Raw genomic sequence first — 18,100 nt, 5'->3', positions numbered from 1 at the left:
AACTTTTTGTTTTAACCATAAATAACAATCATTGAGTTTCTTCATTTTAATAGATTAGTTCATTTTATGGGCGAAAAATGTCGATTGATATAAATTATAGAAAAAAAAAATGTGCATCCAAAGCCATATACGTTACATATGAAGAGTTATGGATTTATACAGATGAGGTAAATGGAAAAGGTTATTCGTGAAATTGGGTATTTCGATGGTAAAAAAGCCATCAAGAAAATCTTTTTATACACATTTCAGTATTGAATATTTTGTTTCGCACTTTTTTCATTTTGTATATATCAGGACGTCACGGAAAAACTCAAAAATTGATTGTTATTTACAAATTGAGATGAAAATCCCGTTAGTTTTGTTAGTATCAAAATCTAAACCATTCTAAGATATATTCTATACTACGCTACAGAAACGTATGGAATGGAAAAATCTAAAAAATGCAATACTCTTTAAATTTGTCGCCTTTTTAGATTTCCTCAGCCGTACGTTTGTGGTGGCCTAAAATTATCAAATTTTATCACAAAAACATTAAATAAGGCCCTACAACGAAGACTCAAGTACTGCATGCAAGTGTTAGAGGTCAATACAAGGCGACAAAATAGAACTGCGTCAACATTTTATATATTCTAAATTTTTATCGAAAGAAAGTTCTTATTCAGTCTTTGAGAATCTGTCAGTATAATCTCAGGATTTGGTCTTGTCTGGACATAAAATATCACCATCATCCCAAATTCGCTTATTAGGTGTTGAGGTTGGAAGCAATATGTCCTGGCACAGACACGTAGCCGAATTAGATGGGGCAGCCTCACAAGAACTTGGATCTCTCTTTGATACTAAAAACTATTTACTCCGCAACAGCTTCCAATGCTCTACAAGGTCTAGATTCGTCCATATATGGAGAATTGTTCGTACATTTGGATCTCGGCTCCCAAGCATACCCTGAGGATGCTTTACTCAATACAAAAGAGAGAAATTCGTCTTAGAGGCGACCCAGAAACTTGGACAGCTTAGAGCTTAGGAGGAATGTCACTTACCTGACCCAGTCTATCACGACAGATGTTCTACCGAGCTATAAAATATAATACCACCTACAGCAGTATTTTCAAGATCAATTCGACAAGCAGTCGTAGCTCATGAGCACCGAGTTCGCCTCCAGACGACCAGAATGTCTTTTCTTTTAAGAAGTGCAAGCATGTGGAATCAGATACCAAGGCATGTAAAGACACGCACAAACTATTTCACATGAATTCATGAATTTTGGTCATTGTGATAGATGTAGTATGAGAAGGAGCGTTTTCTTAAAAGTACTTTCTTCAGAACGCGGTCTTTTTCAGGATTTCAAAAAGGGGACATTAAATACTTAGAAATTATTACATTTAATACATACGTACGAACTGGATGAGTAATAGCTTTATTTAAAAGCTGTTGATCTTTATTTTAAAATGTCGACACAGTTTCTGATAACAGATCAGTTTAAATTTTGGTTGGAACATTTTATTGATGGGATTAATTTTGATACAAGTCAAATAACAAAATGTACATTACGGTAGGATTTGAAAAATTTGTTGTAATATAATTAATACCCATTTAACGATTTTCATGCATACAGTTCGACATCCTACTTCAATTAATAACTACTTACAACAATACCACCCTTAAATACCAAATACAAATATATCTTTAGTACCACATATTGTATTGAGTATATCTGAGTATATATTTGTTTGAAAAATAAAATAACTTTTTAAATTACAAAACATTGCACAAAGTTTACATTTCTATTGAATTAAGTTGATATTGTCATTGAATTAGTCATTGAGAAAACATCAGCACAATTTACTATCACCTACTTTGGCTCATATTAGTATGTATCATGTACCCAGTGATCCAAAGGATCTATTGTGTGCCCATTTCTTGCTGCGATACAGGGGAACCCAGTGTTTAAAGCTGATCTGTTAATCCCTTTCCTTGTAGAAAGTTCATAATGCGGGATAGCTGTAGCTGCCAGAGATCTTCTTCTTCTTTTTTATATGCTCTCGGTGTAGTGCTTTGGAGTTCCGTAGTGTATCACACTTTGAAAAAATGTGGATGGAGGTTTCTTCATCTGCGCAACAGAATCTGCACATTGCATTATCTGCTACGTCTAGCGTCTTCAGGTGTCCATTGGGGCAACAGAGCCCCGATAGGACTCTTGTTAGTTTTCGTAGGTTGTTCTTATGGACTGATGCATTCTGAATATCTACTTTGGTTATAATTTCCCAAGAAAACCTGTGCCTGTTTCAGCCCCTGTAATTTATTATACCCCTATTCACCTTCTTTTCTATTGTTTTGTAACTGATGGCACAGAAGGGTTCAGGTCCTATAAAGGGTTTGTCTGCTACTCGTTTAGCAAATCTGTCTATTATTTCGTTTCCCTCCAATGTGAGGACAGGATGATGGTTTCCTGTTTGCGACAGTTTCTATCTAGATTAAACTGGGCACATTTTTAAATTGCATAAATTTCTGCTTAAAAAATGCTTGTTGCGTTACCCAGGTTTTCAGAATTTTTGGTTCTATTCCATTATTCCAGTTCTGTCTGCTGTTTTGGAGCCGTCTGTGTACCATTTGATAGTATTTCTCATATGGTATTTGATCCCACTTACTTCTACAGCTTAGTACGGAGGTGGATTTCTTCTGAAAGCTAAACTTTTTTGGTATTTCGTGCAAGGTATGTCCCAGGTTTGGTCATTTTTTAAGGATGGGTTTTCCTTGGTGATTTCATCTCTGAACATTCTGAGTGATGTCTATGTGGGGAGGTGGGAGATTTAGAATCACTTCTAGTGTAGCTTAGTCACAGAGGTTATTCTCAAAGCTCCCCCTTGCGTAGATGACTATGTAGTTCACTCAGCCTGCATGAGAGTTCGTTTACTACTAAGCCCCAAATAAGTGGGGATGCAACTCCTCCTTGTGGACGTCTCTCGTTAGAAGTAATAGAAATGGCACAGAGGATAATTATATTTATATAATTAAATGGTTGTTTGGAATTTCGAACAGATGTATGTTTAAAAAAAATATTAAGTAGATAATTTGAAATTATTAACAGAAATGAACATGTTTGAAACTAAAGCTGTGATGTATTAAAACCTTCTTTAACTGATACAGTGGCAGCTAATTTTAGGTGTTTCCTTGGTTTGTTGAAATTTTTTCGTTATCGACAAATTTCCATTGATTTCATCAGCTTTTGTGCTGAAATGGTGGATTGTTGGAATTGTTTACAAATAAGAAAAATATGAATCACCAATCAATACTTTACATTTTTACTATACTTCCATTAATTTAATCATGTTGAGAGACTTGAGGTATGTTTCGAGACTCACTATAGTTGCATCTAATTGAACCAAAAAAATATGCCACGAGTATTGGAAATATAGTATTCATCATGTCCATTATGTTTAACCAATAATAAAAATCTTATTTATCTATAGTATTGGTGTAGTCTAATAGCTCATTTTCCATATAATTATAAAAATGGCTTTTGAAGTCTTCAAAATCCATTTCAAACTTAAGGCTTTCAGATTGGTGACCCCTATTTCCGTCCAATTTTCTGGCAACAAAAAATACAATACTAAATCCAATAATTGTTACCAGATAAATAATAATACTGTAATAACGTGAATGGGGAAGTAGGTGGATTATTCAACTGAACGCTGGCATTTCGTGTCAGTAGTTTTTTATTGAGATATCATAATGCGAAATATTATGATTTTTTTTTTATAACTAGTACAAAATGTTTAGATTATTATTATTAAAATGATGTAATCAAATCATCATTTTTTTAACTTCCATCACACTATAACATTTATGTACTACTGTCCCTGATCTGACAAAATATGAGAGGTTGAAGATCATATTCTACCCCTAATAAAAAGGTGATTGATTGAATTACATCTAGAGAATTTATTGCCCCAATTGAGATTATAAATAAAGTTTTTGTCAAATAAAAATAAGAAATATTTAAAAAAAATAAACAGAAATTAAATTTTTGACCAAATTTAATTTATAAAACCAATTTTTTTAAAATTAAACTAAGAGAAGAATTTTTTTGATTAAATTGAAAAAAAGTTATCTCATAAAACCCATTTTTTGACTAATTCAAATCAAGAATAACAATTATTTTGACAAAATGAAACCGGAATAAGCGAGTTTCGATTACATTAAACTCAATATTATTGTAGTATAGTAAACAAAAAGTGATACTAAAGATATCTACCAATAATGTCAACATTAAAATTTATACCTTGTGGTTGTTGGTCTTGGTGTTTAGAAAAAAATTCTGTTTTCGATTGAAAAAATTCAATCTTTTAGGCCACCACTAACCACAAATTCAAACTTACCTGAATTAGATGAAGTATTACCTCCTCTACTATTTCGTGTATTCCTAATTCTCCTCAGTGATCCTGGCGGTCTCCGTCTCCTGTGGGGTCTATTGTTATTTGCACCTGGCGTTTTCTTCCACAAATAATAAAATTCAACCAGTTCATGCTGAAAACATACTTCTTATTAGTATATTGACCTATTTATTAAAATAAATTGAGCTACAATGGATAAATTTAGTCTTCCAGGATTATGTCGACATTATACTGCAAATATTTAGTCGAAATTTGATTTTTTATCACTCTGATGATGAATATATAAATGATTCATTCCTTTTTTCTTATTTATATAATGCCATGTTAGGAATGAAATCCATCATGCAATATATCCATTACAAGACCAATAAAATTAGAAGAATATCACCATTGTAATACCCAAAAATTATAATGATTCGCATGACCTATTGTATTTTGACAGTCAAATTCTTATTTATGGTCCAGAAACCCCGTCTCATTTTTGCACTTGATTACTATCAAGTTAATTTTCCGTGAAAAGGTTCGTTTCGACGAGACGCTCAACTTTTCCTGTGTGATAATTCTCGATTGCGGTAGGTACAGGGATAGGGATAGGGATAATAATCAAAGTTCAATAACTACTTCAACTTGGTATAAATAGAAATACAAAATACAAAACGTAAAATTAAACGAAATCGCGCGTGCTGGATCTCTAGAAACAGCGTAGCTCCGTTGAGATCTAGGGTTCACGCTTAGCAGTCCCAAGAAAAAGTGAACTTACAGTTCGATTTAACCTGTGTTCATGTACCAGTAAGGGGTGTGATGAAACAATGTGAAAGGTAAAAATATCTAGATATGCTGCATTTTCATAGTAAGTGCTACCAAGTATATCAAAGAGGATTAAGTTAATTGTATGCTATTAGGACATTGAGAAGATTATAAAAGAAAGATGACTTGGAATTGCCAAAACAAGATAACTTGAAATTCCCTGGATCAAGTATCGATCAATTAGGGATCCATTGTTTTATTGTGGGAATTGTTATTGGAAACGACCAAAGGGAAAAATATGTACCTGTTCTAAATAAAGTAATAAAATATACAAGTCTGTTAATGAGATCAATTACCGTATCTCGATGAGGCAGTAGATCTTTCCTTATCCTGAAGAAATTTTTGCCGAACTGTCGAAGACCTTTGACGAATCTTTTAGTTTCCTCTTCACTCCACTTTTTATCGATCCCTTTCGGTACAGGACATTTTACTAAAGCTTGCAATGCTTTACCTGGATCATATCCAGAATCGTGCAACTAAAAAGTATATTATTATTGAAACAATCAGATTTAGTGAAAAACTAATTATCTTACCACATCTAAAGCATTGATCGTCGTGTCATCTCTCGATGCTGCATTGGCTCCATCCTCAGGACACCCACCATCACACATACCAGCAAAAGCAGCCATAGACCTTGCAGCGCGAAGGTACATCAACAAATCGGCATCTAGTGTCATAGCGGGAACCCATCTTTGTTCTTCGCGAACCCGCACCTGTTCTGGATCTGGTGACAACTGATCTGGTGGAACACTTGGACGGTATTCAGGAAGGACAGCCTGAGAATAATCAAAGTAGAAATAAAATGTAACTAAATTTTGTAAGGTTTATTACACTTTTTCATATTTATTTCAAACATTATATTCAACAAAATGTAAAGTAGAACCACACAGACGAGCATAAAATTAGGGTCACTCAGAAACTTTTATTGTAATCTTATTCTTGAGGCGATAAAATTTGTCTGTCTCACTAAGTTATTTGAAAAAATTTTATGTTTCAGGATTTTTTCGGTTGTAACATAGTTTGCTGACTGGATACACTCCAACAACCATGCCAAAGTTGGCAACATCGTAAAAGTTTCAGTCTTCTTGTTTCAACATGGGTGAGGTTCACAGGAAAAGTGATAAAAAAGACAATTTCTTTATGTACTAAAAACCTCTACAAAAAATTGGTCCTTCGAGCCGAATTCTCCTCCAACTTGAATAAAAAAATTTCTGTGGTTAAAAGTTTATAGAATAATTCCAATTTATGCTAAGTAATGAAAATAAAAATTTTTACTTTACTATGATTTACGTTGAAATAAAAGAAATTTTAAAGCCTTCAGAAGGGAGTATTCCCTCCTCTGGCAGTCGTAACAACTTACAAACAAGGAGGCTTTGGATCTCATTCTGAGGACTGTCCCATTCCTGCACCAGTATGTCACGAAGATCTCTAGAATTACTGACACATGTCTCTGTAAACGTCTCTCAATCTCATCATCATCAAATGTATTTGCGTCTTCTCTAAGAATAACCATGAATGGTACAACATGGTCTTTTAGAACCTTTGACAGGTACTTGTGCGAAGTTAACGACCCATACTAACTCCGAGCGAGTGTCAAAAGATATGCCTCTCCATACTATAACTGGTACTCCACCAAATGGAACTCGCTCGGCAATACACGCGATACATCGAAAAACAATACGCGACTTGAATCCGCTATTAGTTAAGTTGGAGTTTTGGGAACCGTTAGTGATATTCATACTGAACACAATATTTACACTACCACTACACCATCACCCACAATTATACTGTTTGGCGCGCGTTTCGAAAATCAAAGCAAACAGTTTGCCTTCAGTCCCTGAAGATGATAATTTGGTTATCGAAATTCGCGTCAGACAGTGTAATTGTGAGTGTTGGTGTAGTGGTGGTGTAAACAGTGTGTTCAGTATAATCCGCTATTATCAAAGTAAGGTGTTCTCGAGCAATATTCAACCTGGATTCACGGGAAAGCGGCAGTCTAATAGCTCTAGTTTGAAAACATAATTCAACAGCATGAAGTCACCTCCTAACTGTCCATTCACCTATTTTTATATTTTTCACTGCTTGCAGATGATTTCGAAGGGTAACTGCCGTTAAGAATTGGCACAATAGTATAAAAATATATCTAAAATAATTTCAAATTTCGGGATGACATTGTACAAAACATCCTGGAGGAAGGAGATATCAGAAGAATGAATTGGTCAGCAAATTCACCAGAAATGTATCTTATTGAACATGTGTGGGATTATATGGGCAGAGCAATATCCAATCGAGAAAACCCTTTAAGACCTTACTGCTGCCGTTCAAGAAGAGTAGGACAATATGGCTGATTATGTTATTGATAACTTGATTCTCGGGATGCCGAGACGCCTTGGCCAATTGATTGCAAGAACAGGCGGTCATACGAACTATTAATTTGTTTTTTATTACAATATATTTTTTCTCTCAAAATTTTTTGCACCTTTTTCGTTACTTGGGTTGCTGTATATTGTTGGTTACGTAATTTTTTTTTGTTATTACACTAAAGTATAAAATTGAGCATATTTTATAAATTTAAAAATATTTTTTTATTAAATAACCAGGGGGAGGGCAAGACTTTTGGAGATGTGAGTGTTTCAGAAAGTTATAATTTTGTTATTTTGTTGTCTTGTTTCAATAAATATATTTTATAATTCGTTACCGAAGAAAATGTGTTTTTTAACATAAAAAATGATTATTTTAAATAAATTTTTCTCTTGATTCCGTCTAGTCTGTCATAAATTAAGCTGAAATTTACAATTCGAGAATTTACCCATCATTAATTACTAAAGATTGAAGATATTTAATGAAAAAGTGTACTAAACAACTAAAATGATTTCTATTACCACTAAAATTAGGAAAAACACAGTAACATAATTTCTACATTATATTATTTACATCACATGCCAATTGAAAATATAAAGTACATATACTTTCATGCTACATTGCCTGAAAATTAAAGATGAAAGGGTTATAAAATGTATATAAAGGATCCGTTAATCTGACAACTACAATGTATATTACAATTTAAACATTTTTAGGTGATTATTTGCACCATTTTAATATTGCGAAGTACGTAGATTATTACAGAAAGCCTAATTCTATCTATTTATAAGTTTAGTGAAATCTAGAGATGAATCGATTCTCGATTCTACCGATTCTTGGACATCGGTATCGAGAGTCGATCGCAAAAAGTCGATACCGATACCAGTAAATGGGGGCAAATGGGGGGAAAATTATTTTTTAGACGACGCCATCTGAAAGTTGTTCGTTCTGTATTCATTTACATATCGAAAGTTGAGTTTTGAGTGTTCCATGTAGTGAAAGTGACAGTTCCGTACTGCAAAACACTTTCGGGAAGCTCGGGAGTAGACAACTTTGACTTTCTTAAATGTTAACAGTTTCACTTCGATAATTTTGCATAACCTTAAATTTTTAATTATCTGAAATTATTTGTTTTATCCGAAGTTTTGTCTAAATTAATGAATAACAATGACCGATGATGAAAAATAAAACATCAGCGATGAAGAGTGACTCGAATCCACGCCACCTGATCTCACCGAAGAAAGCAATGCAGCCGTTCTTAATTTGTTTCCGGATAAATCTCTTGCAAGGTACGAAAAACAATACGAACTCTTTACGAAGTGGTGTCACCAGAAAAAGTAAAAAAACCCAACAGAAAACGTAGTGCTCGCTTATTTTTCAGAAAAATCTAAAATCTGGAAAAGTTCTACTTTATGGTCTACATTCTCGATGATTAAAAGTACTCTCGCAATAAAACAAGATGTTCACATCAACAAATATCCAAAACTCATCAATTTCCTAAAGAAACAAAACAAAGGGTACACTGCAAAAAAAATCAAAAACTTTAATCAGAGAAAATATAATAGAATTCTTGTTACATTCTTATGCGTCGTATAAAAAATATTGTATACGCCGCGGATGAAACACTACTTTGTTGGACTCGTCTGTTGCTCGCCTCGCTTCGCTCGTCTCGCAATTTTCAGCCTCGTCCAACAAAGTAGCACTTTCAGCCCTTATAATACAAATAACTATTTTATTGGCTTCAATCGATGTAAATCGGATATATCTGACAAAAGTAGACGCCAATACATCCAAATATATAAGAATTTATGTGATTCGACTTCAATTGGCGTGAATAGACTTCGAAAATTTTCAATCAACACAAAGTGACAATCGACTTCAATGGATGTAAATAGGATATATCTGATATCTTGAAAAAGGAATGACTATCTACGGCGAACTTATTACAATGTTTAAACGAAGGAATCAAGCAAAAACAGACACATTTGGTTGAGAAGAAATTGGGACCATCATCGTATTGAACTTACTTATTTTGAATAATTTGTTCTAGTTACTAGAAAATGCAAAGTTTCGATTTTAGAACTAGATACGGAGGATAAATATTGAAAGGTTAAGTGAATAGAATAAGCAGCTCAAAAAATTAGATTGTGATTCACGTTTTTTGTCTAAAACCAAATAATAAATAAATTACAATATGTTAATATTATTTTCTGCTAGTATCAACATCCGCAATTATAAATATTTTCTTAATGTTATTTATAATAATCAGTTCATTTTTCAATAGTTTTCATAGTTTGGATGATAACATTATTTTATTAACACCGATAACGTCGTCAAATTAACGGATATGATAATAATTTTTAGTTGAATAGAATAAACAAAGTCCATGATTTATGAATAGTTTAGAAACCCAGTGTTTTCAAAATCCTTTAGTTTGAAATGACTGCTTTTTAATTCCAAATGACACCTAATACGAGGGTTGCGAGCGTTTTTTCATACGAGTGCTATTTGAGTTGTTTACAGATACTAGAAACATTCATCTTGATCAAAAAATGTCATTAAATCGCGAAAATTTTATACGTGGATTAAACCAACGGACTTTTGTCGATAAAGCTCCATCAGGAACCACCAGGAATCATTCTCCAGCGCGACCTCTCACATAAGTTCAAACAAAAACGTTTTTGAACAGACTAAATGTTGATTTGATGGATCAGTCGCCGTTTGGTACCCAATTCCCGTAGATCGAAAATAAATTGCGAGTTCAACGTTTCTCTACACCTGAAGAAGCGGTTGATGCTTCGAAAATTGGTTCAAACACATACTAAGCGTATTGATCTTAATGGAAATTATTTTCAAAAACAATAGACATAATGAATATTTATAATTCATGAGTGATGGTGTGGAAAGTGCATGATGAAGGGGGCCAACGACGCAAATCTGTCGTTTCAGATGACAAGGTTCAACGAGTTGACAGAATGGTTAAAGAAAACCGCAGATTCATCATTACTGCTTTGTCTACGGAATTTCCAAAAGTTTCAATGTCTGTTTTGTACCCTGTTGTAGTTTAGTCTACATTGGCGGCAAGTTTCTTTGAAGAGGGTATTGAAAAGCTTGTCCACAGATATGACAAATATCTCAATCTCTTTTATATGAACTTGTCTTTTATTTATAGCCTATAGGAGGTTGAAAAAAAAAACGGCCATCGTATATAAAACAAAAATAAATGTTATTAACCACGTAGCATCGGGCAGAGGCTAGGAGGCACAGATAAAGGGAGAAGTTTGTGAAGCATGAAAAATGGAGAAGGGTAGATTCAAGAAATCAAAGTTCAGCCCTACATAACTAGTATGACACAGTGTTTTTCATACATTGTGGGAAAATGAAACATTTTAGGAAAAATTGCACCTTTGCTGTTTGGAAATTATGATCAGGTTAAATTCCTATATCTATATAACGAGTATGACACAAAATGCTTCACATACTTTTTGGAAAAATGAAAATTGCACAGCTATGTAGTTTATAAGCAGGTTAATTAGATTAAAATATAAGTGTACACCCGATATTTTCATTTTTTCATTTCATAAGAAAATACTCCAGGTAGAACTTGAAAAAATACTTTAACTGTTTACTAAAAAAAGTGATACGCCTATGGATTACGAATGCTTCATCATTTTATTACTCTCTCATTCATAAAAACAGATTATAATAATAGCATAGCATGAAATAAACGATACAACTGAATTTTTTAGTTACTTTCTTCATGCAAGGGTTCATTCAGAAATTCTGACTAATACTTTATACAATTTAAACGACAAATTTGGTCTTGAAAACGTAAGGGTTGATAACTAAATATAAATCATGTTTAATGCTACTATTTACAACCTAATACTTTTTCGACATTTAGATGACGCTTTCTATTTTTGTTAACGATTGTTATCACTACATCACTAACTCAATCTTAGTGTTCCAAGAGAGGGATCTTTGATTTCGATAGTGACAAATCGCCGAAAAATTCTAAACAGTTACTAGTTTAAAATTTGACACAATAAAAGAGGTAGAGGGAAAAGGAGGTTAGTTAGGATAGGTTCTAATCTTTGTTTTTAAACCTCATGTGCTAACGCTGTAGATGACCGCCATTCCGATATGATTGGATAATAGGGTACTTGCATGGCTTAAAAAAATAATTTTGGATAGTTTCTACATAACTTTTATTATGACTTTTTTCTAATTCTTTGATCAATATTCATAGAGAAAAAATTATTGAAAATTCAAAAATTTTGTAGGTAGTTTAAACATTTCAGTAAGGCCGCCATATTTGTAATTGTAAACTCTGAATTGGGTGCTGGAACGTTTGCGAAACGATATGCGAAAAAGTGACCTAATGAATGGGACGACGAATTTCGTTTTCGTCATGACAATACGCCGTGGCACAACTCTCTTTTGAATAGGGTATTTGTATGATTTGAAAAAAAAAATATTTAAGAGAGAAAATAATTATTGAAAATTCAAAAATTTTGCAGGTAGTTTATACAATTCAGCAAGGTCGCCATATTGCGTGACGTCGTAGGTATAAAATCAACATTGGACATATGATACAAAGGAAATACGACAGTTATTCTCTCGGTTTTTCTAAAATATTATTAAACTTTGATTAATTTGGAAAATGATATATTGATCGTGTTTAAACTTAACCTATAAAACGTTTATTCACTTTATATATAACAGCACACGCTACGTTGCCGGCAACGATAACCTCGTGATCATCAAGCAGACAACTGTTCAATATTTTTATTAAGCCTATAACGTCACAACTGAAAACCAATGAGAATTGTTTTCTTATGTAGTTAAAAATTTTAAATTTTTGCGATTCTCAATTAAATATTTAGATAGTATTTTTCAATTCTAATTAAATATTATTTCATATCAAGACCTAATCAAATAAAGAAAAACATAAATACTTTAATCAATACGAGTACCCTATTATTGAGCTTCAATTTTGAAGCACTTCTGGAGCACTAAAAAACAACCCTAAATGTGCGAAAAAATTTTTGGAGTCAGTTTGGGGTGGAGCCCTACTTCTAAATATTTACCAAGTATTTAACAATGGAATCCATGATTATTAGGATTAGTAGCGAAATTAATGTAAATTAAACAATTAAACAAACATATGAAAAATAGATGCAAATTTATTTTTAAAAGTCAATTAAAATACAAAAATGCTTTCAATATGCCGTTACCTAACATTTTATTATACTCACATGCACGATATATTATTATTTAGCAGCTCATAAAGTTTATTTTTAAGTGTATCTTTTCTTCAATTGTTATTTAGGTCAGTAGCAATTTTATGATATCGTTTTTTTTGGATTTGTCAGATTGAAAAGTAGCTGCAAACTCCTAACAGAAATTCTGGAATTAATTTCCTAGATTCAAGCTATTAAAAATCATTTATGGAAATAATTTGGAGCAAAAACATGCTGTTTTGAGAAGTCTAAATGGTTCTAAAAAACTTCATTACTCAGTTTCAGAATTATATAACTGACATGAAACAACAATTAGCTAATGATTAATTTATGCACAACTTATTATCAAACAATAGTACTGGTTTTTTCATATGTTTTATGTATTCAATTTCAAAATTGTACATTTTCAAGGTAAGTTTTGAGATAGAAAATAGTCCGGTTAAATTAGATAAAAAAATAAGAGTGAAGCTATATAAATTTCCATCAAGCTGAAAATCAGTAAAAATATAATTAAAAATAAAATTTAAGAGTTGCCCATCAAAAATAATACATTTAGGTGGCTATTACTTTTGAAATAACAAATTTAATGTTTCAATAAAATATTATTTATTGAAAGTCACAATGGATCGTTCATACGAACAAGAAGGAATTGATATTTTAATGATATTATTAGGATATGGTGATAAGAGTAGAAGTAAACAAGAAAAGTCTAATATCTTTAATAATTTATATCCTAACCGAAATCCCATAAGATCTAGTGTCAGTAAATTAGTGAAAAAGTTTAACGAAACTGGTTCAGTAAAATATTTATCCAAATCAATCCAAAGAAAGAGATACCAAAAAGAATAAAAACAAAATTTTAAATTCTCTCCTATACTCACAATAAGATACATTTAATTAAGATGGGATATCTAAGGAAGATATATCAGATAGGACAAAAAAATCTATGAACTAAACCTATAGATACTAAAATAGAAGACGCACAACTAAGATGGTTTGGGCATGTTACAAGAATGAGTGAAGATATAATGGTTAGAAAAGGGCAAGTAACATTGAATGGAATGTATCGAAAACACTTTTCCTGTAAAGAAAGAGATACCGAAAGAAATAAAAACAAAAGTTTTTAAGCTCTCTCCCATACTTTTGGGTAAAAATGTGGATCACAACACAACTTTTTAAAAAAAAAACTATAGATACTAAAATAGAAGCGCAACTAGGATGGATTGGGCATGTTACAAGAATGAAGATATAATGGTATAAGACATAAAGTAATGGATTGAAAAGAATAGAGGATAGTTTTGAGAAGCTAGATTATACACACGTCTTACATCTGCAAGGGTAGAAATACTTAAGTATGAATTTAGTCATAAATAATTTAATTACAGTAATAGTGTTTTGATAAATTTATATAATTATGAAGTCACTTTAAACATCCAGCCTAATTGATTTCTATTCTTTAAATATTTGGGTGAATTATTTTTTTGAAAGTGTCATCTATAAATTGAAACTTATTAGGTTACTTCTAAACCCCTACATGTTATATACACAATGAATACAATTTCGATTTTGTTACCGTGGTTTTTTTTGGATCAACGTACATAAATATCTTTTACCTGGTTACCAGGACCCACCCTGATTTCTCCTTGAGTAGTCGCCATTTATGAATCTCTGCTAAGCAGTAAACCTAAAAAATAAAATATTTATAGACATATTATAATATTTACTTTGCTAAAAGTCATAAACCTTGAATTGGAATAGTCAAAATAAACAGAAGAGCGAAGATTGAATGGCAAATGAGATAATTCACGAATTAAAATAAACATTTCTTTCAAATAATAGAAACTCATCATCAAAAATTAAGCATAAAAATAAAGTAAGGTTTGAGTATGAATACAAATAGTGTCAAAGTATAGTATACAGTATGGACATTAGGTTGGGCCAAAGAAAAGTTTTAATTTTTTTTTACCTACTACGAAAATATCGTTCAACATGACGAAAAAAAAATTTGGTAAAGTTTGAGCTCTTAATATCAATATGTGCCGCATGGTGATTTTTGATTTCCCATTTAAATTACGCGGGAGTTTTTTTTTGGAATTTTAATATATTTCAACAAATTATTGTGTAGTAAAAAGAAATAGATATTTTTGTAGGAAATTAAACAGCATTCAAAAAAGGTCTGAAATAATTTTTCGCTAAATTAACTCGGTTGAAAGTTATCTACAGCAAATTATATATTTTCCATTTTGCTCAATGACCTTTTGCCATCTTCCTTTCAGCGCTTCATGATTTCACTCATAAAATTTATGGTTCTTATCAGCAAAAAACTGAATCAAGTGCGATTGAAGGTAATCGTTATTTGTGAAAGTTTGATCATTCAAAGAATTCTGCAAACTTCGAAATAAATGGTAATCAGATGATAACAGATCAGGGTTGTATGGGAGATGTGGCATCACTTCACAGTCAAGCTCCAATAGTTTCCCATGAGTTGCCATGGTGGAACACTAAACCTTTCCGATTTGACAATTCTGGCCGTTTTTCTTTCATTGCTTCATCCAGTTTCATTAATTGTTGACAGTAAACATCAGAATTGATCTTTGGTACCTTGAAAGCAGCTCAAAAAACACAACAACTCTATAATCCACCAAACTGACGGCATGAGCTTTTTTGTTGTTTTTCAGCTTTTGATGTGGTGTGGAAAAAAATGCTTAATATATTTGAACTTGGTATTTGTACTATTGTGGAGAATATATTTCATACCATTGTGAAATTTAAGAATAACAAAAATAAAAATGCCTACTCAATGGCAGTGTACCTGATAGAAGATTGGTTAAGCTAATGGAATCATTCCTGGATCCGCCACCAGCATTACTGTAGCATTTATAACCAGTTCTCTATACTTTATGACAATCTGAAATATGAGTGAAAACGTTTCTGCAATAAACAAACTCAAAATATTCAACAGTGTTAAATATAATAATAAATTTAGGAAATGTACTTTCCTAATAGCCTTGAAAGCCTTTACTATTAAGAAAAAACATACTTCTGAATAGAAGAAAAACTATAGAAAATAAAAGTCATATGTAGAAGTTATGAAATAATTGAAATCATTTGGTATCTAGTATATTGTGTGGTCTTTTTAATATAAAATCCATTTCCATTGATATTTTTAAAGAAATTATATCAAATAATTAGTGCAAAGAAGAAGTTTCATTATTTTTATTATTAGTAAATGTTCTTTAAGTGCATTGTAGGTCTATGATCAATATTTTTCACTGTAAATTTATATTGATGTTATAAAAGTGGATATAATAAGGATTTACATAGTTGTTCAACTATTATTGCTATTTCATATTTTAGTTTATAATGAAAATTGAATTTTACCTCTCTTCTCTTGATAGTGATTAATTACACAACCCTACATGGTGATATAAAATAGATACAGCTGGGATTGATCAAAGTTTGATTGTTTAAAAATTTGTGTTTGCAATTGTTTCAACTGTACCTGTTTTTTAACAAAACAGGTGGACAATTTTCTTTTTTAGAATGTAAACAGATGTTGAACATGTGTGTAAATTATGTAATTTAATGTTTATTTCATCAAAGAGTTTCAAGCATGCAGTTGTATTTAATATCCTTCCACCATTATTTTTATTTCCAAAACCATAAACTTGGAAAAGTCCATTTTGATAACCTATTTATAATTTGAATTCACATTTTTTTGAACAGGAGATGCTACATAATGTATAATTTTTTCAATAGTACTAGAAAGTAAACTGATATCAAAACATTTCTGAAACAATTGAAATTGTTTATAGAAGCAAGCAATTATTTGCAATAAATCAGTTATAGATAAGTTAAATTCATTAGCAAATTTATTTCAATATTTTTAGCTCTTGATTGGATTAAAATATCATGTTGTATTGTTTTATAACTACACTGTATATATAGTTGTTTTATTTAATAAATTTAAAGTAATTACACACAAATGTAATATACTACGCCACTGATCAATAGCTAAACAAATTGCACATGAAAGATTAAACATTAGTTAACGAATTTTTCTACTTATCTTCCTACATCGCTGAAAGAACAGGTAAAATAGCGTAAAAATAAACAAAATAATATAAAGGCTAATTTTATTATAATAGGGTTTGTCGTAGTTTATGACCCATTAAAAAGTCGTAAAAGAAGTTCCAATATATTCGCTTGAATCGTTAGCAAATTATCACCCATTGTTTCAAAAAATACTCTCTAAAACTTTCAACCCAACTTATAAGATATAAAAAGTATACCAAGGTAGGCTAGACTGGGTTCTTATTTAACAAAAATTAAATTGTCAACACATAATATCACCCCCACTACATTGTATACATTTAATTAAAATACGGTTTGCCACAATCCCTATATTAATTATATCGTGTTTCAATAGTCCTATTCTTGTCTCAAATAGACTTTACCATGCCTCAAGTACAACTGGTAATTGTAGCCAAAACACTACTTACCACTTTGAAACAATTACTACATAATTTCTTTTCACTTTTTCACTAACAAATAATCAAGCAAAAAGGGCACATTCATTTTAGGATACTAATAAACTACACACACTGTAAATATTCGTAATTTTATAGATTCCTCTGTAGAAATATTCTTGAAAATGTACTAAAAACAAGGTGCAACTTTTATCGATCTCGGTCAGCCATTTTCAATGGGCTTCTCACATCTGTCATCATTAGATCACAGTAAATGGTAAATAGAGACCTGCAGAGCTGTCAATTGTCAAATTTCCAGCTTATGTTGCCAGTTTTATGTTTACTTTTTCACATATCTGAATATTTTTACATTACTTGGAATTAATGATGTTACTAGTAAATGAAGGATAATTTGATTATTGTATATAACTGAAATAGCGCAAGAACTACTATATCTCTTTTATATACTTAATTAAAAACAATATTAAACTTGATAATTTATCTATCGATATAAACACCATCTACATTATATATTTGGTAGTGAATTGATACTAGCATCTATCGGTTAGTATCATAAACTAGCCTCAAATTTGTGAATTACGTTATCTGCATTTGAAATGTATATTAATTGAATTAGATATTATAATTCATACTTTTATTTCTAAAATACGCATTTAAGAATAATTTTTTGTCAAGAATGTTAAGTTTTATGCATTTTTTAAGTGGGAGTCCAATCTTATCATATTTTATAACAATTGTTGAAAATATGTTTTATACTAAATGATTTGGTTTAAATTGTTTTTGTTTGTCCATATAAACGGTATAATAA

General features: G+C 31.4%; 1 protein-coding gene across 7 annotated transcripts in view; it reads right to left on the bottom strand.

The window, feature by feature from the left end:
• Positions 1-17,543, bottom strand: part of LOC130893628 (arginine-glutamic acid dipeptide repeats protein) — a 34,358-nt gene extending 16,815 nt beyond the window's left edge. For 3 of the 7 annotated variants that reach the window (XM_057799868.1, XM_057799867.1, XM_057799870.1), the window contains exons 1-6: positions 17,305-17,525; positions 15,615-15,710; positions 14,401-14,486; positions 5,732-5,974; positions 5,495-5,674; positions 4,377-4,524 (exon numbers count right to left, since the gene is read on the bottom strand). In XM_057799868.1, the coding sequence (XP_057655851.1) occupies positions 4,377-4,524; positions 5,495-5,674; positions 5,732-5,974; positions 14,401-14,460 (631 nt within the window). In that variant the 5' untranslated portion in view covers positions 14,461-14,486; positions 15,615-15,710; positions 17,305-17,525. Of the gene's footprint in view, positions 1-4,376; positions 4,525-5,494; positions 5,675-5,731; positions 5,975-14,400; positions 14,487-15,614; positions 15,711-17,304 lie in introns of all 7 variants that reach the window. The other 4 variants (XM_057799869.1, XM_057799872.1, XM_057799871.1 and 1 more) reach the window with 4 other exon arrangements.
• Positions 17,544-18,100: the final 557 nt, after the last annotated feature.

Source organism: Diorhabda carinulata, chromosome 5 (genome assembly GCF_026250575.1).
Source record: "Diorhabda carinulata isolate Delta chromosome 5, icDioCari1.1, whole genome shotgun sequence".
In the NCBI taxonomy this organism is placed as follows: Eukaryota; Metazoa; Arthropoda; class Insecta; order Coleoptera; family Chrysomelidae; genus Diorhabda; species Diorhabda carinulata.
Note: the sequence above shows the minus strand (reverse complement) of the source record. Positions and strands in the feature narration are given on the sequence as shown.